This window comes from Rana temporaria, chromosome 3 (assembly GCF_905171775.1).
Source record: "Rana temporaria chromosome 3, aRanTem1.1, whole genome shotgun sequence".
NCBI lineage: Eukaryota > Metazoa > Chordata > Amphibia > Anura > Ranidae > Rana > Rana temporaria.
Window position 1 is genome coordinate 95,676,466 of NC_053491.1, and position 27,384 is coordinate 95,703,849.

The 27,384-nt window shown below is 44.1% G+C and overlaps 1 protein-coding gene across 2 annotated transcripts in view; it reads left to right on the forward strand.

Annotated features, from left to right (window-relative positions):
• Window positions 1–3,891: 3,891 nt before the first annotated feature.
• The window catches only part of NPTN (neuroplastin), a 108,263-nt gene continuing 84,770 nt past the window's right edge, over window positions 3,892–27,384 (forward strand). Inside the window, exon 1 of one of the 2 annotated variants that reach the window (XM_040343024.1) lies at window positions 3,892–4,153. In XM_040343024.1, coding sequence (XP_040198958.1) covers window positions 4,054–4,153 — 100 coding nt within the window. In that variant the 5' untranslated portion in view covers window positions 3,892–4,053. The remainder of the gene's footprint in view (window positions 4,154–27,384) is intronic. The other variant, XM_040343023.1, reaches the window with a different exon arrangement.

A 27,384-nucleotide genomic window follows, 5' to 3' on the forward strand; every position in this document is an offset into this window, starting at 1 on the left:
TATCGGGGGTCTAAACAGACCTCTGATGTCTCACTTTTGAGACAGAGCTTCCCCAGTCCCTTTCTCTGCAGCCTCAGCTACACTGGACAATGAACTAATCGGAAGTGCTCTGTGCTGAGCGGCTTTCTGTTCGTTCACAGATTAAAGCATAGTAAACACAGTTTACTGTCCTTCAGTTAAAGAGGAAGTAAACTCTGGGTTTACCCCTTTATTTTTCTTCCCTGCAAAGTAAAGGCATAATGTGCTAGTATGCATCGCAAAGCCTGCGTCGTCCCCACTGCAGGCTGCATCCATCTTCTCCAGTCTCTGGAAATGTGTGACGGGAGGCCATTCCTTCAGAGCGCATGTGCTGATGACATCATCAGCGTAGTATACAGTAAATATCTCCTGTAACGGTCACCACCGTTTACGACCTTCCATCCACCCACGACAAGCTTATCCGACACACTCCGACAATCCTGCATACACGATCCATATCAATTCCCCAGAAAATTAGACTGACAGCTCTATCTTCTGGTTTCAAAATGAATGAATGCTTTAATGGTTTATTCTCAGCTTTTTATGCAGTACAAGCATGTGACAGTAATCAAAGGGAAAATGAAATCTCCACCCCCCTTCACACCATGGGGGGCTCCAATCACATACTTTTATCAATAGAATTCAAACAAAATACCATCACACAATGAGTTCCCTTCAATCCACATCTTTAGACAGACGGGCTGTCTCCGACAGAAAGGTAGTCACACCTGGGCATCAATAGGCTTTAAACCATGTTATCACACAATAGAAAGGTCTAGGAGCAGACCTGAATTAACACCTTTACACAATGGACAATGAAATGCCTAGGAGTAGATGCAATTAACACCTTTCAAAAGCATGTGTCCCCACATTGAATAGCCAACAACTTGTGATATCTCAAGACATCCTGCAAACATGAATTATTATTAATGTCCCATCTCATGTAATAAATGAATTATGATTCACTAGCCACCCCACGCCCAAAGGGGCACAGGGTGGACTCAGACCCAAGAGTTATCAGTGACGCTGACACAGGAGTATCCCCCATCCTTCCAAAGTCTCTGGTTGTCACGGGTCATTCCGTTACATCTCCTAACTTTGGAAGATATTTACAGAACCTATAGGTAAGCCTTATTCTTTAACCCTAGGTTCACACTAGTGCAATGCGGGAACCGGCGCTGGAATTGCATTGCTCCTCTCCCGTAGGCATTTCACACTGCCTTGTGCAAACCGCTATGAGTGTCATTAACCACTTCCTGCCCAACCTATAGCAGAATAATGGCCGGGCAGTGGTTGGGTTATCCTGACTGGACGTCATATGACGTCCAGCAGGATAACAGCCGCCGCGTGGCCGTGGGGGCACACATCGCGGCGATCGGTGGTGCAGTGTGTCCAATCACGGCTGATCACGATGTAAACAGGAAGAGCTGGCTTTTGATCGGCTTTTCCTCACAGCGCAGCCCCCCCTCGGATGCCCGCCCAGGACCACCAGGGATGGCCACCCCACTGGACAACCAGGTATGTCACTTAGACCACCAAGGAAATGTCTGCCCAGGCAGCTGACAATCAATGCCCAGGCAGCTGACAATCAGTGTCCACCCACAATGCCTGCCAGTGCATATCAGTGCCACGTATCAGTGCCCAGCAGTGCAGCCTATCAGTGCCACGCATAAGTACTCATCAGTGCAGCCTATCAGTGCCACTCATAAGTACCCATCAGTGCAGCCTTTTAGTGCCCATCAGTGTCGCCTATCAGTGCCCACCAGTGCCACCCATGGGTACCCATCAGTGCCGCCTATCAATGCCCATCAGTGCTGCATATCAGTGCCACCCATCAGTGCCGCCTACAAGTGCTCATCAGTGCCACCTCATTGGTGCCACCTTATCAGTGCCCATTAGTGAAGGAGAAAACGTACTTATTTACACAATGTTATAACGGAAACAAAAGAAATTTTTTTTATTTGTTTAGCAGAGGTGATCAAATACCACCAAAATAAAGCTCTATTTGTGGGAACAAAATTATAAAAATTCTGTTTGGGTACAGTGTAGCATGACCGTTAGGGTGACCACATTTCCAATCTACCATTCAGGGACACCCACCCTTCCCAAAAATCAGCTTGTGGTGTAACGAATCACAGCACAGTGATTGGACACTAGAGGCGGGATTTAAGATTTCTCCAATCACAAGCAGGGGGCGGGGATTGTGCTCCTCCAGGCATTCCCGGCCAGGACAAGTACTGTCAGTGAGTAAAGCAGTGATGTGGAGGTCTTTTTTGGGGGCATCAGATTGGCCTGGGGAGTTGGCTGTGTCAGTTTCATTCCGGGACACTGTATTTTCCTGGAACGAATGTGCCCGGGACAGACCTGCAAAATGCGGGACTGTCCCGGGCAATCTGGGACACGTGGTCACCCTAAATTGACCGTGCAATTGTCATTTAAACAGCGACAGCGCTGAAAGCTGAAAATTGGCTTGGGCAGGAAGGAGGGTAAGTGCCCAGTATTGAGGTGGTTCACAAAGTTATTGACACCCCCAGTTTAGTTCACAGATTTCAGTCCGAATTGTGAACTCGCACATGAATCGGATTGCATAGGTGAGAGCACACATCGATCCGATTCTAGCGTGGGAAAAACAAGTCCCTGCACTATTTTGGGTGCGAATCCAATGCGAGTTCAGCCACACAACTGTATGGCTGAACTTGCATTGCTCAGAGATCGCATGTGATTGGCACCTGCAGCGTGGGTGCAAATCACATGCGAACTCTGAGATTGCGCTAGTGTGAACCCAGGATAAGAATGAAAACAGGAGTGACCGGTACAGATCACTCACTGAGTTCATCCAGAAAAGGAAAGTGCCAGTATATGAAATATTTACTGGCCCTTCCCCTGCTCTCCATCCTGAAACATCCCCAACAGCAGCCGGAGAGAGAGGAGAGAAGCTGGCAGCACTGCAGGGAGGAGACAAAGGGGCAACAGAAAGCAGGAAAAATTGGCGCTGCATACAGGGCCGGATTCCAGACAAGGCCAACAAGGCCAGGCCTTGGGGCGGCAGTGGGTGCAGGGGCGGCACTGCAGCTGAGAGGAGAGGACACTTTCACTTTCATATCAGGAGTTCCCCCCTGTCATGCGGATGGTAAGAGGAGAAAAAACAGAGGGAAGAGGAGGCGAGATAGTTCTTGGCAGCAGCAACCCCCCCGCTTCTCAGTGTCCTGCCGAAAAAGTCCCCCCATACTGCGCAGGCGGGGGTGGCATTGAAGGACCCGGCCTTGGGGCGGCAAATGGAGTAAATCTGGGCCTGGCTGCATAGGGTGATTGGGGTGTGCCCAGGCACAACCGGCACACCCTGTGCGCACGCCTATGTTTGGACCAAAAAGCGGGACAAATGAAACTTTATTCCAAATCAAGGACAGTCCCTTGAAATTAGGGACAGTTGGAAGCTATGAACATCTTTACCAAGGGCAATATTCTTTGCTTTAACCTACAGACGCCCCTTCGCTGCATAGGCTGTTCTCCAATAAAGGTGTACTATGCCTTTAAGGACCAGTTGTGTCACCTGCTCCCTCTGCACCATAACCACACATAAGCGCCGCCCACATGCCTGTAGATAAAGGAGGAGATCGGGGATTGCTTAGAAACAACAAAGGGTGTACAAAGCAGACAACTGTCACTTTTTTAGCAGTAATCTGCATCTGCGCAATCTTGACAGTACGCTCCAGCGAAGTCAATGACGCAGTCTCCGTTTTGTAAGCAACGGATTTAAACTCCGCCTACTCAGTCCCCTGCTCCGCCCGTAGGCGGGGCACACAGCTGCACTGGGCGGGGCTCCTTTCTTCCGGTGGCCTGATGCAGAGCTTGACCCCTCCTTTCTCTCCCGCCCACACACGGACAGACTGCTTTCTCGCGAGACTGCTTGTTCGCTGCGGGAGGAGAACCGAGAGAGAGAGAGCGCTAGCGAGAGGGGGGAAGCGGCGGATACCGGATTCCGGGCCCGAGAGATTGGACACCTGCCTGGCTGTGTCTACCTCTCTCAGTGCGCACATGGACCGCTGCAACCTTCACCCTCTGCCTGCCGCCCTCCTGCTGGTGCTGCTTGTGCTGTGCGGCCTTGTCCCGGGACCGGCCAGCGGCACCCAGAACGGTAAGGGAGAAGGAGCGCGCTGTGTGGTGCAGGGTGGGGGAGGGGGGTGCATGCATGACTGGGTGAGGGGAACCTAGGAGTCGCATGAGAGAAGACTGAGGAGGAGAAGAAGATGGAGGAGGGGAGGGATGGAGGGAGCTGTGGTATCCAGGGCTGGTCATACACAGGGCAGGCAGAGGGAGAGGATGGTGCTGCTCCTTTGGGGGGTGTCATGGAGGCAGGCATAGGACAGATGGTTGTATGTTCTCCTCCTTCTATACATAGGATGTACATGGCTCCATCCATCCTGCAGGGGGACATCTGTTCTCAGCATGGACCCCTGGCACCGTGCCACCTGGACTGGGGGCACCCATAGCGAAGGATGGAGACCATGTACAAATGACCCGTCTCCTGTGTGTGCAACGCTCACCGTCTCCAGCAAAGCAGATTGTAGCCATGATCTATAGACCTGCGTTCTCTATCCGTACTCCTCATATCCCCCCACCTTCCCCCATGGCTGCCCCCCTTATATGGTAAGGACCTGTTCACACATAAAATTCCATGAAAAATGGATGGGCATTTTTTATGTGCATTGATTGACGCGTGCCGTTAAATTGCTACGGGTCCTTGTAAAGGACAAAATAATAAAGAATGCTATTTTTTTTTTATTTTTTTTCCCCTTCGCTGGATGTGCATGCATTAAAATGCATACGTGTAGCTTTTAAAGCCCATTTCACACTAGCGTGGTGACCGGAGTTTTATTGTACTGTGAAAACGCCCGTCACCCCTAAGACACGCGGGGTTCATTTACTAAACCTAGAGAGTGCAAAGTCTGGTGCAGCTGAGCATTATAGCCAATCGAGTATCACCAATACCGTTTTTATATTGATGAGTACGAGTGCTCAAATATGAGTACACTTTGCCGTGCAATTTGAGCCTATAGAAAACGAATGGGCTCAGATCACACTGCAAAGGATTGCATGCGATTTTAGCACTAAGACTCACTATGGGGCTTCTGTTGGCTGCCTCTCCTGCAGACGCCTCCACACTGACAGCTGATGCTGGGACTGGACCGGCTGCAGAATAGATATGTATAGTGATTTTTGCCTTCTAGCAGGGATATGCAATTAGCCGACCTCCAGCTGTTGCAAAACTACAAGTCCCATCACGCCTCTGCATTTGGGTGTCATGCTTGTGGCTGTCAGTCTTGCTATGCCTCATGGGACTTGTAGTTCTGTGACAGCTGGAGGTCCGCTAATTGCATATCCTTGCCTTAGAGTTAGATTAGGTTTTGAATGTGGCAGAGAGCAGGTTTAGCGTTCGGTTTTGCCTCTTTAATTGATAGGGTTGCACCAATACTAAGCATTTGCGCAAATACTCGTGCAAATGCTCTGATACCTTTTGCAGTGCAGTTTGAGTCCATACAAAATAAATGGGCTTAGATTGCACTGCAAAGAATTGCATGCATATTGAGCAGGAATGCTGTGTGATTCCTGTCCAAATCGCATCCAGTCTCCCTTACTGCTCTTGTGTGAACCCAGCTTAAAGTCACTATGACAAGCCTGGGTTTACGCAGAAGCAGTGGGGAATACCACGTGCAATTAAGACAGGGATCGCACTGCATTCCTGATCAAATCAAATGCAATTTTTTGCAGTGTTATTAGAGCCCATTCATTTTGTATGGGCTCAAATCGCACTACAAAGGTATGGGAGCATTTACCTGAGTGCGAATGCTTAGTTGTGACACGATAATTGCTATCTGCGCAACCCTATCAACTAAAGTGGAAGTTCAGGTAAACCCTAATTAACCCTAAACCTGCTCTGTCACATCCTAAACCTAATCTATTTAACCCGGTAAAGCAAAAATTGCTATACCTGCCTATTCTGCAGCCGGTCTGGTCCGAGCATCCGCTGGCAGCTTCAGTGCGGAGGCGTGTGCAGGAGAGGCAGCGGACAACGGAACCCCTATATTAACTCTATGGATGACGTCACTTCCCAGGCATATTAGTCGTTGTCATCCTCTTCTGCTTATAGTTAGTTTTTTCCTGGACATACACTTTAATTTGACAAAAAGCCTGGAAGCTAATTGGTTTCTATGCAGAGCTGCCCCAGCTTTTGCTCTCCGTGCTGTCGCTTTGCCGAACTGGAGAGAACGGTTGTTTTCTATGTATCCTATTGACACTGAAATGCAGCCTGGAGCTGCGCTAGAGTGATTTGCAATAAAATGCAGGCATGCTGCAATTTTTTTTGTTCAGTGGATAGGATCACGTCGCTGTACAGCAGTATAAATATTTGGTTTACTTCTAATAAAGTTTGACTGAAAACAGAGATGTGCAACAAATTGCACATCACTCCCTGCAGCCACAACAGTCAACCACTGCATTGCAAAACCACTGCCGTTTTACTGTGTGGTGGCGGTCTGTTTAATGTGAATGGGCCCTAAAATGTATATGTAGCAGTTTAACTGCACTGCGCATGGCACCAGCTTTATTGGGTTTACAGGACACATTGAAAGCAATTGTTTTCCATGTGTCCTTGCGGTGACATGCGTTCTTCCAGTGCAGTAAAATGCAGGTCACTGCAGTATGTGTGAACAGGGCTTAACACTGTATCCTCTCTGTAGATGTGCATGTGGTGTTTTTCTTCTTCTATTTCAGCCCCCTGTGACCTCCCTGTGTCCACCCCGGGGTCACCGATGGCTGACATGCATGTATATGACTTTTTTCTGGCCTTCTTCTCTCCCATTCTTCGATGGCAGTCTGTGCTGACCGGCTTGTCTGTTTTATTTTATGTGTTCTAGAGGTGAGTTTATCGATTTGCCAATCTGATGAGTTGTTATGGTTTTTGATTTGTCTCTATGTGTGTACAGATTTGGGCAATATGTGGGTAACCACCCCCCCCCCCCTTCAGTATATTCAGATGTTGATATTTTTCGTACAATGCACACATCTGTACAAACATATCACAGCCAACCAGAAATTTTCTGCAGAAGAAGAGGTTTGCAAATCGATGAATTCATCTCCTCATCTGTTATGTGCTGAGTTATTAGTGCTCTGGCGTGTCAACGTTAAGCAGGGCGTTTTGTTCTGCCTAGTAACTGCCAAGACTTAAATTACCTGGGGTGGATATACATATATATGTGTGTGTGTTTCATGTACATGCAAACTGCAGTTAAACTGCTTTATTGTATCTGCCAAGGTGTCAATCTAGGGTGTGTATTGACTTATACTGTATACATGCACCAGTCAAAATGATGGAATGTCCCAGCAAATGAGTTTGCTTTTGTGCATTTAATTAGCCCAGTCTTTAATCCGGTCAGTAATATTCTACCTCCATGAATGAAGAATATACTTTCATGTCTAAGATTTTTTATTTTTTTTTGTTCTCAGTAGCAAGAAAGAAAAATAAAACGTATATTTATTCATATTCCACAAGTATGCATCACCTTGTAAGATGAAGAGTATGAGCTTGGGCAAAAAAACAATGTACGTAGTCACCTCCATGCTGCAGCTGTTCTTTGTTCTGAACGTGAGAACTGAGCGATCTTATGCCCTCTGACCACTCGGTTCTCAGTCTGCCCCTTCAGTGCTCACTGGAATGTCAGGCGGGGGCGGCGACTGGCTGCCGATCAGACATCTGCTTGGTGAGAGGCTGAGCTAAGTGGTGAGCGGCTGAGCCAGCTACTGATCAGACATCTAGGTGGATTCCAACAATATGGTCGGGATTCTTTCCAGAGCCTGGAGCGCCTCTGTGATTTGAGCTGCCAGCTGGTTTAGCCAGTTGTCAGCTGATTCTGAGTCACCAGAGACTAAAAGTAAGTGCAGTCATGTGACCCAGAAGAGAAGTATGGATAAAAAAACTTTGATCCTACTTCTCTTAAAGCGGATCTCCCACGCCAAAAACGATTTTTTTTTAATGGCTATTTATAAGTTAAATGACCCTAATTTGCGCAACTCGCGTGTCCTGTCTCCCCCGGCCGCTCTGCTGCTATCCAGTCTCAAATAATAACTTTTATTCCTCCTTCCGGTTTCGTCTCCATTTTAACTGTGGGCATAAGCCCACAGCCCGGCACTTCCTTGTTCCGGTGGATGCTGATGTCCCTGCATCCACCGCTCGATCTCACGCATCAGTATCTGTCTAATGGAGATTGTTCAAAACGCCTGCCCTCCTTCCCTTGTTTACATCCCCGTCACTTCCTGCTAAACGAAGTCGCGCGATGTTTGCTGTCACAGGGCCAAATATGATAATTGGGGAGCTATGAGACAAGCTCCCAGAAGACAAAGCGCGGGACAGGAAACCACAGAAAACCCGACGGAAACCCAAAGGGGCTGCAGACCGGAAGCCATACCAGTTCAGATGGTATAGTAAAACTTTTTTTATATAAAACTATCCGATTTAGCATTGTTTTGGAGCATTAGTAATTTTGAGATTTAGTTAAATTTAGGGTGGAGCTCCGCTTTAAAGCAAAAGCCAGTTCTTCATCAGGTGAAAGTACAACACTGCACGGTATACAAGAAAGGTCAACTAATATCTATTTAATTTATATACTTCTATAGCACTGGCAATTTACATACTGTACATTTTAAAGCGGATCTCCCACACAAAACCTTTTTTTTTTTTTTGAGCTACTTAAATACTTAATAGCGCTGCTTATCTGAACGTACGTTTTTGGTGTCCTACGTCCGCTCCTCTGGCATTCTGCCCGCAATCTAGACTTTTATTCCCCTGTTCGTGCCGTTGTAATTTTAACTGTGGGCATTAGAAGCCCACATGCAGGCACTTCCTCATTGCGGTGATGCTGCTGTCCCAGCATCCACCGCTCAATCTCGCGCACTCGCAATGGGGAGCCGCGGCGTCCGCGCTGGTCCTGAAATCGCGCAATGTTTCATATCGCAGCTCAGAAACTGAACACAGGGAGCTATGAGACAAGCTCCCAGAGCACACTGCGTGGTACGGGAAGTGATGCAATGCCCGAGAAAAACCTGCAGTTGTGCAGACCGGAAGGAGGAGGAATATATAGGTAACGTACATATTTGATAAACAAAAATATCAGTTTTTAGCATGTTTACTATCAGCAGTAAAATTAAGATTATGTTGGAATTCGGGTGGAGCTCCGCTTTAAATCGGTCCCTGCACTGAAGGAGTCGAGTCCTATCTTGCATGCAGGCATTCACCTAGCTGGCAATACAGCCTGGTGGGATGATGCCCTCTACTGGAGCTGTCAGACTAAGCAAACAGCAGCACCTGTTTGAAAGCGGCTACCGTTGGCTGAATATTTTCTGCCCAGCTCCTTCAATTGTTTTCAGTTGAAGATTGTCCAGCGGCAGGGAGCACCCATGAAGTACAGTGTTTGACGAGCTTTACAAGGGCCAATTTAGACATGAGCCTCATTATCCTAACAGCATGTCGAGTGTGGGAGCAATCTGAAGTACTCGGATGAAACCGTTGTAAGCACAGGAAGAACATGCATACTCCATGCAGATAGTCTCCTTGTTGGGTAGGAACCTAGTGCTGCAATTCTAAGCTGGTGTATGTGTAGATATAGATATCTATATATATATATATATATTCTAGAATTTTTCCACATTTGTTGGCTAGATATGTACTTTAAGTTATGCTTACGATCTTTTTGTGAAGATGAAAAGCAGTCATGATAAAATATTAATGTGTTTACCAACCTGATGCAAGGCAGGAATTATTTATTAGGCCTATGTTAAGCTGATAGGCAACTAGGACACCGTTTTTTCCATTGAGCGCTTACTCTTGCCTGTAATTTTGTGCTCTCCATCCTGTAGTCATCAAAAGGCATTTGCTTACACACAGTCATGTTAATTCAAATTATTTTTGTTTTTGAAAAAAGACCTGACTGCATTCCCAAAAACATTTTTTACGGAGGTTTGTTTTGTTGCAGGTTTTACTTTAAACACATCTTGCCCCTATCAAAGATGCTCCTTTCATGGACTTCTAGAAAAGAGCTGATACAGTTGGCCCCTAATAAAATGCAAATGGAGAGACAGTGGGAACACTGCATCCTGTTTAATGGGCAGTGGATATTAATAGCAGCATAATTAATCTCTTGGTACTCTGTGCCTATGTTGCTGAATCTTCACATCAAATTCCTTAATTGCAGCTATCGTAGAAAAATACACTAGGGCCACATTTATTTAATGTGTGTCACATTTAGATTGAATTTTTTGATTTGACACAAAAAAAAATGCTGCTTTAAACCAATGTTGCTATGGAAATCATTGTGAGTTGGATATTACCTTTATGTGAAATATAAATATATATATATATATATATTTCTCTTTTATTAAAGTCTGTAAATATAATTTACATGATTGCTGAATACATTTACTTCATAACAAAACAAACTTGTAAGTCTGCACTTCCAAATAGGCAATATCCATGTTAATCTTATTTCTGCTGACCACAGCCTTTCTGGACTGATGGATTTATCCATTGTCCTTATGAAAGTATATATTTCACAGTATGTGTAGTCAATTACAGCCAAATTTCAAATGCAGTAAAACCCATTTCTCTTTGTAGGAGTGTTCTGGTTCATAGGCCCATCCGCAGCATATGGTTTTTTTCTTTGGGGTTGTGCGATTTTTTTTTTTTATTTTTTTTTTTTTTAGTATGAGGTGTTATGAGTCTTATTATTTCCATCTCCCAAAAGAATTTGATGCATATGCATTACTGCTGCTCCCGTTTCAAGGTCTTTTTTTTCCCAAGGTCACAGTGCATCCTGTGATTTAAGAGCTGCTGTCTGGGAGGAACGTTCCCGATTGCTGCTGAAGGCATCCAGAAGAGAAATGCACAAATCAAATTATAATTTAAAAGCCTAGTTTGCAAATTGGCGAAATTACTGAGTTGAGATACTTAACATATTTGAATATATTTATTATTATTATACACAATGCATATTTTCCTTTTTAACAGAGCCTCTCATTTTGTTTAAAGTCACCAATTATTAATGATGGTGATGAAATATTTCTTTTACTAAGGGCATATGCCTTCTCTGTGCACACTTTGTGCTTTAATTATATAATAAATTGAGATTTCCTTTTTTGTTTTATATATCAGTATTGGATTGATGCGGTATGCCTGCATCTAGCACTGCCTCGCTTAATGTAAATTCCAAGATTGTAATGAGATTTTGTTGAGTTATCCATGAACAAACTGAAAATCTCATCGGGTGTATGTAAAGGATGGAGTGAATGATCAGTGGACCAGAAAGATGACATGAAAATTTGGAGATAATGGTTTTAACATAAAATTGGAATTCAGTGTTGGAAATATGCTCTTTGGCTACTTAAAAAAAAAAAAATATATATATATATACTTCTCTTAAGAATCATACTTGCCTAGCTGGATGCAGCACTGCTGGCTCGAAGGCTGCATTCACACCTCGGCGTACAAAATCGCGGAGTTTTGTCCCGCGAATTGCAGCGACAAATAGCGGCGTTTTGTACCGCGATTTGCGGCGACAAAATTCTGCGATTGTGAATGCAGCCTTCACCCCCTCTATGGAGATGGTTCACATCTCCTATGCCGAAAGCCGCCTGAAAAAAAGGTCCGGGACTTTTTTTCAGGCGTTCGGCGTGGAGATGTGAACCATCTCCATAGAGGTGCATGTTAAATCATCCCTCTGGCGTCTCGGGGCTGCAGCGGCGTCGCACTACAGGCGTATATACGCCTAGGTGTGAACGGGGGCTAAGACCGAGAACTGAGCAATCAAAAACTGCCAATCACTGGGTTCTCAGAGCTTCCGGAGCAGAGAGCTGGTGACTGTCTGTCACCTCTGCCCTCTCCTCGCTCACTGGACACTGGAAGGAGCGGCTTTCTCAGCAGCTCGCTGAGCCAGATGCCGGTTCAGGCATGTGGGCGGAATCTGACTTTGTCGTAATCTTGCCCAAGCATGGACTTCCTTTGCGACGTTGGCTGGCTTTGGCACGATGTCTGCTGAAAACAGGTCACAAGAGTGCTGAATGAACTGCAGTTCTGCGATTTCACAGAAGTACAGCCACACAAACTTTGGCTGTGTACTTCTCCTTTAAACTAAACCTGCATGCGAGCAATATGTGGGTTGCCACTGCAAATGCTAATTGCTTAGAACATGCATGCAGATTAGGAAAGTTAGGGCTAGTTTACACTTGCTTCAAAACATGGCTTTGGACAGGCTTTGTTAAAGCTCTCTTAATCTCAGTGAAAGCTTCTGTCTCTAAATGGTTAACTTACAGTCCTGTTTACACCTTGCGTTTGCTTTGCTTCAAAAATTGATACCCCATGTCGCTTTAGTGGCGCTTCAAAGCATCTCTAAAGCCTCCATAGAACTGACAAAGCTCACTTGAAGCACCTGCAGCTTTTGAGAAGCTTTAATTTAGCTTTAACTTTGCTTTGGAGAAATTGCAGGTATGAGAGATCCACACACAGGCCATCTGTCAAGCTTCAAAAGAGAATCACGGAAGCATCCCTGACTCTCCACCGAAGTATCAAAAACGCATCATAAAAGCGCTTTAATGTGTGTTTAAGCCAAAGCAAGTGTAAATGGAGCCCTTAAAGAGTAGGCAGATTTCCTCATTTTAAAGTGGATGTAAAGCCACTCTCATCCTTTCTAAACTTCTGCCATAGTGCTGATCTATAAGGATATAGACATCTCCTGCATGTATCCTTACCTGTCAAATGTTTTCACTGCCATCTTCTTCCCTCTAATTAGAACCCCCAAACATTATATATATTTTTTATCCTAAAACCCTAGAGAAAAAAAAAGGCGATCGTTTCAATACTTTGTCACGCAGTATTTGCGCAGCGGTCTTGCAAGCGCACTTTTTTGGGGAAAAAAATACACTTTTTTTTTAATTAAAAAATAAGACAACAGTAAAGTTATCCCCATTTTTTTTTTTAATATTATGAAAGATAATGTTACGCCGAGTAAATTCATACCCAACATGTCACGCTTCAAAATTGCGTCCACTCGTGGAATACCGACAAACTTTTACCCTTTAAAATCTTCATAGGCGACGTTTAAAAAAATCTACAGGTTGCATGTTTTGAGTTACAGAGGAGGTCTAGGGCTAGAATTATTGCTCTCGCTCTACCAATCGCGGCGATACCTCACATGTGTGGTTTGAACACCGTTTACATATGCGGGCGCTGCTCACGTAAGTGTTCGCTTCTGCGCGCAAGCTCGACGGGGCGTGTTTTCTGGCTCCAAACTTTTTCAGCTGGCTCCTAGATTCCAAGCAAATTTGTCAACCCCTGGCATAGGCGTTGCTTTATTCTTGGCATCTTACAGATGCCTGAAATGAGCGGAGTGACACGGGAAGAAGTGTTTTGGCAAAAAAGCCTTACAAATCTCCCTTTTCAGATGAACTTCTATAGTCTAAAACCCACTCGTATATAAAGAACAAATCTTAAGAATGCAATCCCTTTTTAGAAACCCATTTTTTTCATGCTTGAAATATTAATAAAAACTTCAAATACCATAGCATCTTAAAATGGGCCCAAGGATATTGGGTGCCCAAATTTCCTGCAAAGCATACACATAATCTGTATCTCATACAATGGGTACCAGTATACTATACATATTACCGCCTCTCATAGGAGAAATATTCATTCAATAAACCCATGTAAATTGTAATTTTGAGGTGCACTTCTGCTCACTTATGACCAATAATCTACAATTGAATAAATCAAAATGTGTAATGGTGTAAAATCTTGCCTCCCATTATATACATATGTGTATCACAAACCAGAAATCGTGATCTTCAAAAATTCCAGATTAATTACAAAATTATAGACCAATGAAATAAACTGTTAAGACTGCGATCCACCATTTCATGTTGGTATGGGGTGATGTGCTCTTCCACAAGGATCCCAAACATATTAAAAATGTAACAAGCATAAATATACAAACTGTCCCTCTATTTTCCTCACACAAGAGGGATATGTGGACACGCATGCTTGGCAGAATGGATTCTGGACTAAAAACGATCTGTTATCCATATTTGTTCAAGTGTTGCAGATTCACATCCTATACATTATGGAAAATGATCATCCGCTTGTATGCCTAAATCATTATTGGAAAATTCTGCATATTACGTCATCGTATATAGCTTCTGTGATCTATTCAAAACGTGAAACCAGAGATCCTTCTTTGTGATTAATGTACCTGCCTCAGGTGACACTCCATTGGATGCCTTCAACATATATCAATGACCTCCACTCACAAGATAAGGTATTTGAAGATTTTATAATGGATATGAATAAAACATCCCAAAAAGGGAATTGCACTCCTTGTCCTTTGGTTGACTTCATTAGAATTGTTTTCTTTACATATTCTGAGTATGGGTTTGTAGAAGGCCACCTGACCGATTTGTAAGATGTCACTATATTTTATTGTTTGAAAATGCTGTTCGTGTTTTAATAACACAAACCTGGGGTTGCACAAAAAGAATACAAAACAACCCATAGGTGTGTGTGTAGATGCAAAGTGATACTTGAAACAGGTGGCTGTCTACGTTCAGTATAGATGCTGAACTAAGATGGTGTTTGCCTTCTGAAGGGAAAGGCAGCTAGAAAAGCATTGTGTTGGGGGGCAGTACTGTGATCTTGGAGAGGAAATGAAGCCCTGCATAGGTTAGACTTGCACATAACTGAGCTTTCATGCTTGAAACCTCCAAAGTCTGAAGCTTGTTCTGCTTTTAGAACACTGCACAGAATAGGCGTTGGCAGTACATGGCATCCAGACTAAGGCCTCATGCACACGGGGCGTTAGAAAAAATTAGCTGCAAAGCCACTACCAACACCAGGATAAAGCGGCTGTAAAAACGTGCTTTTAGTAGGTTTTTTGCATTGGTGTTTAATGCAAGTTTAGTCGCGCTAGCCTTTAGCAGTGTATCTCTGCCTCTATTCAAAATCAATAGTTCCCAATAGGGCTGCAATTAACGATTTTCACAATCGATTAGTTGGCCGATTGTTTCGATTAATCGGTTAATAACCTTAAAGCGGGGTTCCGGGCATTTTTTTTTTTTTGCAAGCTAAAATTAATCGCATTAAATAGTCCCTAAAACATATTTACAAACAAATCATTGCAAACGCTTGCCTTTTATCCTCCAGCTCATGTTGTGGCTGTATCCATCATGTGTGGGCATGTGAAGCCCAGTTCCTTTTTTTCTTCCTGGTTTTCAGGGAGAGGTGCATGCTGGGCCATTTTTAGGCACAGTAATGCCCAGGGACTCCTTTGAAATGAGTTTCATTTCCCAGGAGGCAATGGGGTCTTAGGACAGGAAGTTGATCCACCTAGGACCAGGAACTAGGCAGATTACAAAAATTGCCTAGTAACAGCCAGATAGAAATGAGTAAAACATTCTTTTTTTTTTTTTTTTTTTTTTCATTAAAGGCAAGCTGTTACATTCATTTTTAGGCTCCATGCACACTGAAGCTGATAAACTGCAGTTTATTGGCATTTTGGCTTTTTGTTTTAAAGCCCATAAACTGAACTCCGTTAGCCTATGTGCCCATGCACACCTGGGCGTTATTTAGTGTTAATGAGCTTGGAGTTTATTGGCTTTTTTCTGAACGCCCGAAATTTGCGTTCAAAGTGCCGTTTTTCGGCGGGAAAAAATGCTCAAAAGCGGACAAAAACGCTGATTAAAGCTATTGCAAAAACGCTAAAAAAAACTTTGAAAGGCTCCCTGCAAAGCTACTGGCGTTTTTTTATAGCTTTTATCAGCTTCAGTGTGCATGGAGCCTTAGGGTGGAACTCCGTTTTAAAGTATGGTGTATAATTTAGGTAATTTATAAAGTTTAAAAAAAGACAATTTTATTCTTAAATATCCCTAGGAAGTAGTAAATATAAATAACCAACTATATGGTTAGGGAGCAACATCTCTCTTGTTAAAAAAAAAAAAAAAAGGGGAGCAACATCTCTAATCCACTCTGAGGTTAACTGACAGAATAGATATAATGTATATACTATTAGCAGCCCTCAAAATTTCCACTCGCCTGCTACCATTTGGCGAGTGCATTTAAGCTGGGGGCGAGTGATAACAGTTCTGCATGACCAAAAGTCCAATCTGTGCCTACACTTAGAGCCACGCTGCGATTGGCGGCCGAAGAGGAAAGGTGCGTGCCCAGGAAAAGTAGTTGGGTGAGCCGCACACATGAAGAGCAGTACACAGGTGCTCTCCTTACAATTCTCCATGGGACCTGATAGTATGACCTCTCTGAGCCTGGCTTCCCAACCTGACCAATGTAGCTGGAGAGCAGGAAGGAACAAGTGAGCTGGAGGACTGCGATTATCACCACTCTGGGTGTCCCAGGTAGGCAGTGCAGCACAGCGCTCACCAAGAGTTGCCCTGACAAGAGAGCGGCAGTATGCTGTGCGGTGTCAGTGTGCGCTGTGTTGTGGTGTCACTGGCTATGCAAGTGTGTGCTGGATTGTACTCACTTCTGCTGTGCTGCAGCTCCTCTGCTCACTGCCCGACAATGAAAGGGGGAAGTGGGGACATGCAAGTGTGGAGCCGCACACAGGGGCTCCTGATTATGAGAGTGGGTAGAATAGGAGAGGGAGAGAGAGAGGAGGATGGATGGGGGTTGCAGAGGAGACAGCAAGAGAATGGGGGAAAAGACCTGGTTCTAGAGAGAAGGCAGAGGAGGAGGAGGGAGTCTTGTACATAAGAAGAGGGAGAGCAATGTTTGCAGAAGTAAAGTCCATGTCCCTCTGGTTTGCCCCAGCGCCATGTCCCTCTGGTTTACCCCAGCGCCATGTCCCTCTGGTTTGCCCCAGTGCCCTGTCCCATTTTGTCAAAGTTGTTGTTTTTAATATTTAATTGTGTAACTTGATTCGGCATAAAACATTTAACAGTGTCATTCCAAGAGATAATCTACAAGGGCGTTTTTAGGGGCGGGGCAGTGTATGGGTTGGGTGAGGCAACTGGTGGCGAGTAACACTTGAGGCCTGGCTAGAAGCTCAGGGCTTGAAATTTTGAGCCCTGCTATTAGTGTGAATCTGGTAAATATCACTCGGATCACACTTTTTTTATTTATTTTTTATTTAAAGGAGAAAAAAAAAAGTTTCTGTTTTTTCAAACAACTGTAATATATTATATGCTGGCCATACAACTCCTTCCTAAGAAAAAAAAATTGTTGAATTTTCTAATAATCGGTGGGGTCAAATTGGCGATGGGAAAGTTTAGAAATGATAGAAAACTTCTTGGTCAAAGGAATTTTCAGACTGGTTTTCATTCAGAAATTACATTCATTTTAAAACAATGTTAAAAGCAAGTAAAAATTTCAAACAACATTCTTTCAGCGAATGTACAACATTTTTTCTGTTTAATATAATATTAACAGTAGTGATTATTTGCTCTGTTTGTACTATTACAGGGCTCGTTTTCAGGTGTTTTAAACCCATAATGTTACTGGCCAATTAATTGATTGTGAAATTCATTGATTAGTTATTTGATCGATTTGTTTTAACCCTAGTTCCCAATGAGAGCCCATAGGTTTGAATAGAAGTCTGATCATGATGAGCTGACTTGCTGTGCGGCTTGTGCGCAAAGGATCTTGAAGGAGAACCCTCTCCAAAATGAAAAAATCCACACCAGACCCTTATCCAAGCACGCAGCCCGGCAGGCCAGGAAAGGGGGGAAAGTGAGCGCCCCCCTTTTCTGGACCATACCAGGCCACATGCCCTTAACGTAGGGGGGTGCTTTTCGTGCCCCCCCCCCACCCCAAAGCACCTTGTCCTCATGTTGAGGACAAGGGCCTCTTACCGACAACACTGGCCGTTGGTTTCGGGGTCTGCGGGTGGGGGCTTATCCTGAATCTGGAAGACTCAATTTAACAAGCCCCCCGCCCTATGTGAATGAGTATGGGGTAGATGTACCCCATGCACCCAAAAAATGACAAAAATAAAAATGGCACACAGGTTTTTGCCACAGTAGTTTTATTAAAGCATATTTAATCGGCACTTTGAAGAGGAATATCGTTGTTATGGCAGCAGGTAGCTGCCATAACCCCTGTATCCTCTAAGTGAGTGGTCCGGTTTCAAATAAAAGTGGTCTCTGCAGCCGATTTGGCGCAAGATCACTTTTTTATCTGTGGTGGGAGAGGGGCGCTCCGATGCTTACCAGAGCTGCCAGCAGCGGGGTAGGCGATCGGGTCCTGCTCCCTCTGTGGTATGGAGCTGAGGGAGGGGAAGATGGCCCTCACCCAGCTCCATACCATTGCAGTGTGGAAGCAACGTCAAAACTCCACTTCCGCCACTAGCTCTCTGGGGTCTTTTTGACCCCAGATCTCATATTTAAGAGGTCCTGTCATGCTTTTTTTTTTTTATATTATTACAAGGGATATTTACATTCCTTGTAATAGAAATAAAAGTGACTATAAATGTAAAGAACAGTGGAAAAAAAATTAAAGATTAAACGCACCAAAAGCTTGCGCACAGAAGCGAACGCATATGTGAGTGAGTACGGTAAATTTCTGTTTTTACAAAAAAAGTGCACTTGTAAGACCGCTGAGCAGATACGGTGTGACAATATATTGCAACGACCGCAATTTTATTCTCTAGGGAGTTAGAAAAAATGATAATGTTTGGGGGTTCTAAGGTAATTTTCTAGTAAAAAAAAAAAAGATTTTAACTTGTAAACACCAAATCTAAAAGAGGCTCAGAGTTGTAAACCCCCACCCCCCCATTTTTTACTTACCTGAGCCTGTATTTCCCTCAGCTGGGACACGCTGTCCGTCTCTGCACGGAGTCCTGGCTCTTGATTGGATAGATTGATGGCAGCTCAGCCATTGGCTCCCGCTGCTGTCAATCAAATCCAATGACATGGGGTCGAGTTCGGCATTTGTGTCTATGGACGCCAAATGCTGGACTCGGGAACGCGCCCACAAGGTAACCCTGCTTGAGAGAGCACTTCTCCTAGGGTGGTTATCTGATGCAGGGAGGAGCCGCGAGAGCCGCCGAGGATCGGGGTCACTCTGTGCAAAACAAGCTGCACAGTGGAGGCAAGTATGGCGTGTTTCTTATTTTAAAAAAAAGGGGGGGGGGGGGTTTACAATCATACAGCATCTGTACAGCTTATAGTACACTGCCATAAACGGAAAAAGGCTACTTTACAGTACTTGGTAAATGGATATTCTGGTAACACTGACCAGGTGCCAGCCCAGCCACCCACTTTAGGGACCAAATTTTTTTTTAATATTTCAGTACACATTTGGGTCAGAATTTTTTTTTCTCATTTTTCTCCTCTAAAACATAGGTGCATATTATGGTCAGGTGCGTCTTGTGGTGCGAAAAATACGGTATTTTTTTTTCTCCCCTTTGCCGCCATGCCATGGAAAAAAAAGCTTATTGTCGTTTGGCATGATTTCTCTGATTTATGTGTTTTTTTTTTTTTTTTTTTTTAAACGGAAGATGAGTTTCCATGCCAACAGTCATTTTGTGTTGTGTAAAACACTTTTTTTTTTTCTCCCTCCCTTTAGTATTTCTTGGTTTGCGTGGAACTGGTACTGAGAATTTACACACAACAGCTATTGTAGTACTGTATTAAACGGCTTAAAAGGAACTCCAATATATTAAACCATAATGTCATGCATGTACCACCCCCACCTCTAAAATGCATTAAAAATAAACTAACTGTGAACCACCAGGAATCTGCTTTTTTTTTTTTTTTTTTTTTTTTTTTGTGAAACTATGCATGAGTGCCTGTTCTCTAGGCTGTTAATTGGTAAACACTGGTGGGCATTTTGGAGGAGGAGAGCTCGTGCTCATCACCTGTACTGCAGCACTTGCAGTCTGCAGACTCTATCTTTGAAAAGTGGGTGGTATTGGCTTATAAAAATTTGCGTATTTTGCAAAATTTATTTTGGCTAAAACAGTGGCTGTTTGTATGGCAATTTTTTTGGGACCATTGAAATTTTATACAGCAATTAGATCCAAAAAATAACTGATTACTGTATAAATGTCACTGGCAGGAAAGGGGTTAACACTTGGGGTGATCAAGGGGCCAAGTGTGTTCCCTGGGAGCAGGACCGCCATCAGGGGGTACAGGCATTACACCTGTAAGGGGCCAGAATGTTCCCAGGGACCCGGCGCCCCCCCCCCCCCCCCAGCTTGCAGCTGAGAGGAGAAAGCGTTAATTTCGGCAGCCCCCCCTCCCGTGTTGCGGCTGGAGAGAGGAGAGAAAACACTTTCAATTCACGGCAGGAGGAAGAGGTGAGTGGAGATGACACTGTCATTTTTCGGCAGCCCCCCCCCCCCCCCCCCCGTTTCTCAATTCGCAGCATGGTCCATGCCCATGCCTGAGGTTGTGCCAAAATTTCAGATGACTGCCCTGCCTGGGAGTGTTTCTAACGGTATTGGGGCTGGGCTGACTGGAGGACGTGACGGATCGCAGTTCCTAATCACTAGGAACAGCAGATCTCTTTCTAACTCCCCTGTCAGAATGGGGATCTGTTTACGTTGACTGGTCCCTGTTCTGGCAAGTGTCGATGCGCGTGCCTGGCGGCTGCGATGTCCGCCAGGCACCCTAGATCGGCAGTCACAGAGCCAGGGACGTGGATCTCTGTGTGTAAACACAGAGATCCACGTCCTGTTAGGGAGAGGAGACCAATGGTGTGTCCCTTGTACATAGGGACACCCATCAGTCACCTCCCCCCACAGTAAGAATCACCTAGCAGGGAACATATTTTAACCCGTTGATCGCCCCCTAGTGTTAACCCCTTCCCTGCCAGTCACATTTATACAGTAATCGGTGCATATTTATTAGGGTTGTCACGATACCACTTTTTTAAGATCGAGTACAAGTACCAATACTTTTTTTCAAGTACTCGCCAATACCGATACTTTTTTTTAATCTCATGTGACAGCGGCACATGTGTCGGTATGTTTTTTTTTTTTTATTTTTTTTTTTTATCTTTAACAATTTGTTTTTAATTTTTTTACACTGAATTTTTTGTGCTGAAAATGAATGGAGTGAAGACAGCGTCTTCTCTTCATTCATAAACTGAAACATTTGTAAACACAGGTTACAATGTTTCAGTTCTGTGAATGGACAGAGTCAGTGATCACTGACTCTGTCCATTCGGAGCAGTAAGGAGCCGGATTTACCGGCTCCTACCCTGCTCTCCATCCTGACATTTCCAGGGGGTGGAGGAGGAGCACGGAAGGGGAGAGATGCACGGCGGGATACAGACTGCGGCATACACGAGATACAGACGGCGGCATACACGGCGGCTTTCAGCTGCTTTAAAATCAGCGGTGACCGGTGCTTGTAACTTCCCTACGCACTGATCACCGCCGACAGTACAAGTATCGGTTGAAGCATCGGGAGCATTTGGCCGAGTACAAGTACTCAGGGCAAATGCTTGGTATTGGTCCCGATACCAATACTAGTATCGGTATCGGGACAACCCTAATATTTATAGCACTGTTCGCTATATAAATGTGAATGGTCCCAAAATAGTGTCAAAAGCATCCGATTTGTCGGCCGTAATATCGCACTCGTGTCAAAAATTGCAGATCGCCTCCATTTCTAGTAAAAAAAAATTAATAATAAAAAAAAACTAATAATTCTATCCCCTATTTTGTAGGCGTTAGAACGTTTGCGCAAACCAATCACTATACGCTTATTGCGATTTTCTTTCTTTCTTTTTTTTTTTTTTTACCAAAACTATGTAGAAGAATACGTATCTGACTAAACTAGTTTTTTTTTTTTTTTTTTAATGGGATATTTATAATGGCAAAAAGTAAAAAATATAGATTTTTTTTTTTTCCAAAATTGTCGCTCTATTTTTGTTTGTAGCGCAAAAAATAAAACCCGCAAAGGTGATCAAATACCACCAAAAGAAAGCTCTATTTGTGGGGAAAAAAGGACATACATTTTGTTTGGGAGCCACGTCGCACGACCGCGCAATTGTCATTCAAAGCGTGACCGTGCCGAAAGCTGAAATTTCGCCTGGGCAGGAAGGGGGTATATGTGCCCAGTAAGCAAGTGGTTAAAATAATTTTTTTTTTTAAGGTTATCAACCGATTAATCAAAACAATCGGCCAACTAATCGATTATGAAAATACTTGGTTGCAGCCCTAGTTTCGCGCAATCTTCAGGGCTGAAATGATTAAACATGTGTAAAAAAAAAAAAATGTAAAAACTGCTTTGTTAAAGCGGTGGTTCACCCTCCTTCACATCATTAGACCATTACATTCGGCATCGTAGCGCGAGCTACGGTATGCCGGTCTTAAATTTTTAATCCCCGTACTCACTGTACTATCGATGATTGAAAAATCCGACTCCCGCGGGGAATGGGCGTGCCTATGGAGAGGGAGGATGATTGACGGCCGGCTCTGGCACGTCACGCTCCCCGAAGACAGCCGGAGTAGGTCTCGGCTCTTCACGACGCCTGCGCACAGGCTATGCGCAGGCGCCGTGAATAGCCAAGCCTATTTCGGCTATTTCCGGAGAAGCGTGACGTGCCAGGGCCGGCCGTCAATCACCTTCTCTCACCATAGGAACGCCCATTCCCCGGAATCTTCAATGAGCCATAGCACAGTGAGTACGGGGATAAAAAATGTAAGACCGGCATACCGTAGCTCGCGCTACGATGCCGAATGTAATGGTCTAATAAAAAAAAACTTTTTTTTTTTTTAACAGGGTGAACCCCCGCTTTAAAGAATGATGTTCACATGTCCTGTAAGCTTGCCAAGTATAACTATGAGCAGATGCCTTCACAATCTTCTGTCCTAGCTGAAAGCTTTTTTTTTTTGAAAGGTAAATAATTTGTAAGATAATGTAAAACTAGCTATTTTACCAGCTGCATTTCTTCTTTAAATCCCACTTGTAACAAAGTATGTAGAGATGGAAGTCTCTAAAGCCTCATTCACACCATCAGACTAATCCGTGGTATTTTGTCCAAAGGGCGTAGGCCGTGAACTTGTTCTGCATACAGACGGCAGAACCTTTTTCAGCCAACATACACAAAACTGTGTTGTTTTTCAGCTCTTTAGCATCACACTTTGGGCAAATTCTGCTAATGTTGTCTGATGGTTAGCATTGCTGGACCTGCAAAGCTTTACTCCAACGCTTCTACTTGCCATATAGCAAGAATCTTAGAAGGAAAACCATAGAAGTAGATGAGGTGAACGGTTTCTGTGATCCTGTTGCAAGTGACACGATTGCTAATGTATTACAGGCTGCACTTTGCTTTTGACCTGACAGTATTTACTCACCCCAGAGCAGCAGTGAAGGCAATAGATGCTGGCTGTGTTGCATCATGAATGCATCATATTTTAAAGAGAATTTACATACTTTTAAAGGGTCCCTAAAGGAAAAAAATTTTTTTGCTGAAATGACTGTTTACAGGGTATAGAGACATAATAGTTAACTGATTCCTTTTAAAAACGGTTAAAAATAGATAAAAATCAATCATATAAAGGATCCTGTGTCTCCGTGCGCCGGCCGGTAATTTAGGCCGCGGCTTTGCAGCCTTGTGAAGGCCCAAGCTGCCTTCTGTGACCTGGCGCCATCTGGTGGTGGCTGTTGGCATTACAAGTAAAACAGCAGTTCTAGTGTGTGTGTGTGTGTTTTTTTTTTTTCTGTTTTCACTGCCATCTCCTTCCCTCTAATTAGAACCCCCAAACATTATATATATATTTTTTTATTCTTACACCCTAGAGAATAAAAATGGCGATCGTTGCAATACTTCCTGACACAACGTATTTGCGCAGCGGTCTTGCAATCGCACTTTTTTGGGGAAAAAATACACTTTTTTCAATAAAAAAATAAGACAACGGTAAAGTTATCCCAATTTTTTTTTTATATTGTGAAAGATAATGTTACGCCAAGTAAATTGATACCCAACATGTCACGCTTCAAAATTGCATCTGCTCGTGGAATGACGACAAACTTTTACCCTTTAAAATCTCCATAGGCGACGTTTAAAAAATTCTACAAGTTGCATGTTTTGAGTTAGAGGAGGTCTAGAGCTAGAATTATTGCTCTCGCTCGAACGATCGCGGCGATACATCACATGTGTGGTTTGAATACCGTTTACATATGCGGGCGCTACTCATGTATGTATTTTTGATGTATATCCCTGATATACTCACTTACACTCTGTATGTATACCTTGGTATACTTTTTATACCAGAATAATATTTTCTTCCCTTATTCCCATTTCTCTATTAGAAGGTTCCCAGATTATCAGCAATTTTTATATTATATATATTTTTGTATTAACTATATAATAACTCTTGTGTCATTCATCAATTAACTTTTTAACTATCCCAATACTAATCTGATATATTAATGGTTAATTGATTTTTAATTTAATATTTTGTATTTTCATTTTTGATGCATGTGTGTGTATATACACATATACATGCATTTCTATATCTATTATATTTTTCATATAATTTTTTATTTTTACTTTATTATTTTTTGCATGTACTTTATGGAATTTTTTTTGGTATCTGTATTCTTAACTAATTGTCCCTTTTTTTATTTATTAATTAATTTACAATTTTCTCATAGGCATTTACCATTTATTCATAAATTTCTTCGTTATATATCTGAAGTCTGATCTAGCATTTTCGTTGTATATATCTGTAGTCCTGTTTTAGCATTTTTTTCTTTTGATTACCTGCTTCCTTAAAGCGGAGTTCCGGCCACAATTTCACTTTTTAAATATAAATACCCCTGTAATACACAAGCTTAATGTATTCTAGTAAAGTTAGTCTGTAAACTAAGGTCCGTTTTGTTAGGTTGTTACAGCATTTAGACACTTTATAAAATAGAAATTGACTGGGGCCATCTTAAGTGTGGGCATCATGAAGCCAGACTGTATGACTTCCTGGATTTCAGCCTTGCAGATCTCGCACATGCTCAGTGCTGCACAAGCAGTGTAATAGGTTTCAGATCAGGTTTCAGCACCTGTACTGTCCAAGTCACATGATTCTTCGAGACTGGGGAGTGCACAGACTCCTGGAAAGTTACACCCACTACATTCCCAGGAGTCTGTGCGGTGTAGGTTAGGAAGCTTAAGCACCTAGGTGCAGGAAGTGGGCAGATTAACTATTCTGCCTAGCAACAACACTTTGAAGGCATCTACAAAAAATGTTTTTCTTAAAGGACTAATTTTTTTTTAAAACTACTGATGTAATGTTATATTTATGGGTGGAACTCCACTTTAATCTATTTATTCATATGCCCAGTTCATTACCATAGCGATCGTTTGCATGTGTTCTGATGACCAATCACAGGACTTTTAGGTCTATATCAGGGGTATTGAATAAAATTCATGGAGGTCCGATTAGTAAAATTTTCTTCCAGCCGAGGTCTGCATCGCAGTTTTGTGCGATTACCCCAATTCTTTACATTGCAGCCCAGGGGTGCAGGCACAACACACCATTCGTTTGAATGGGCTGCTGCACCTGCGTTTCTGCTGGGGAAAGGGTCCTGGCATCTTTTTAAAAAGGCAGCCACATGGAAACTGCGTGATGCGTTTGTACCATGCAATTTCCATGTGCAGAAAATTGCACTTTGCATTTTAGTGCATTTAGGAGTCAATGGTACCCCTTCACGTTTTCTATGCAGCACCTCATTTTGTGCGCGTCCCCTTCGCATCTTCCCCACCACAGCCCTGTCTCCCTTTACATATCACCCCACACAGTATTACCTCCCTTCACATATCGCCCCCACACAGTATTACCCCCTTCACATATCACCCCCCCCCACACAGTATTACCCCACTTCACATATCCCCCCCACACAGTATTACCCCACTTCACATATCCCCCCACACAGTATTACCCCACTTCACAGATCCCCCCACACAGTATTGCCCCATCACATATCCCCCCCACACAGTATTGCCCCATCACATATCCCCCCACACAGTATTGCCCCATCACATATCCCCCCCACACAGTATTGCCCCATCACATATCCCCCCCACACAGTATTGCCCCATCACATATCCCCCCCCACACAGTATTGCCCCATCACATATCCCCCCCACACAGTATTGCCCCATCACATATCCCCCCCACACAGTATTGCCCCATCACATATCCCCACACAAAGTATTGGCCCATCACATATCCCCACACAAAGTATTGCCCCATCACATATCCCCCCCCACACAGTATTGCCCCATCACATATCCCCCCCACACAGTATTGCCCCATCACATATCCCCCCCCACACAGTATTGCCCCATCACATATCCCCCCCCACACAGTATTGCCCCATCACATATCCCCCCACACAGTATTGCCCCATCACATATCCCCCCACACAGTATTGCCCCATCACATATCCCCCCCACACAGTATTGCCCCATCACATATCCCCCCCACACAGTATTGCCCCATCACATATCCCCCCCACACAGTATTGCCCCATCACATATCCCCCCCACACAGTATTGCCCCATCACATATCCCCCCACACAGTATTGCCCCATCACATATCCCCCCCACACAGTATTGCCCCATCACATATCCCCCCCACACAGTATTGCCCCATCACATATCCCCCCCACACAGTATTGCCCCATCACATATCCCCACACAAAGTATTGCCCCATCACATATCCCCCCCCACACAGTATTGCCCCATCACATATCCCCCCCCACACAGTATTGCCCCATCACATATCCCCCCCCACACAGTATTGCCCCATCACATATCCCCCCACACAGTATTGCCCCATCACATATCCCCCCCACACAGTATTGCCCCATCACATATCCCCCCCACACAGTATTGCCCCATCACATATCCCCCCCACACAGTATTGCCCCATCACATATCCCCCCCACACAGTATTGCCCCATCACATATCCCCCCCACACAGTATTGCCCCATCACATATCCCCCCCACACAGTATTGCCCCATCACATATCCCCCCCACACAGTATTGCCCCATCACATATCCCCCCACACAGTATTGCCCCATCACATATCCCCCCCACACAGTATTGCCCCATCACATATCCCCCCCACACAGTATTGCCCCATCACATATCCCCCCCACACAGTATTGCCCCATCACATATCCCCCCACACAGTATTGCCCCATCACATATCCCCCCCACACAGTATTGCCCCATCACATATCCCCCCACACAGTATTGCCCCATCACATATCCCCCCCACACAGTATTGCCCCATCACATATCCCCCCCCACACAGTATTGCCCCATCACATATCCCCCCACACAGTATTGCTCCATCACATA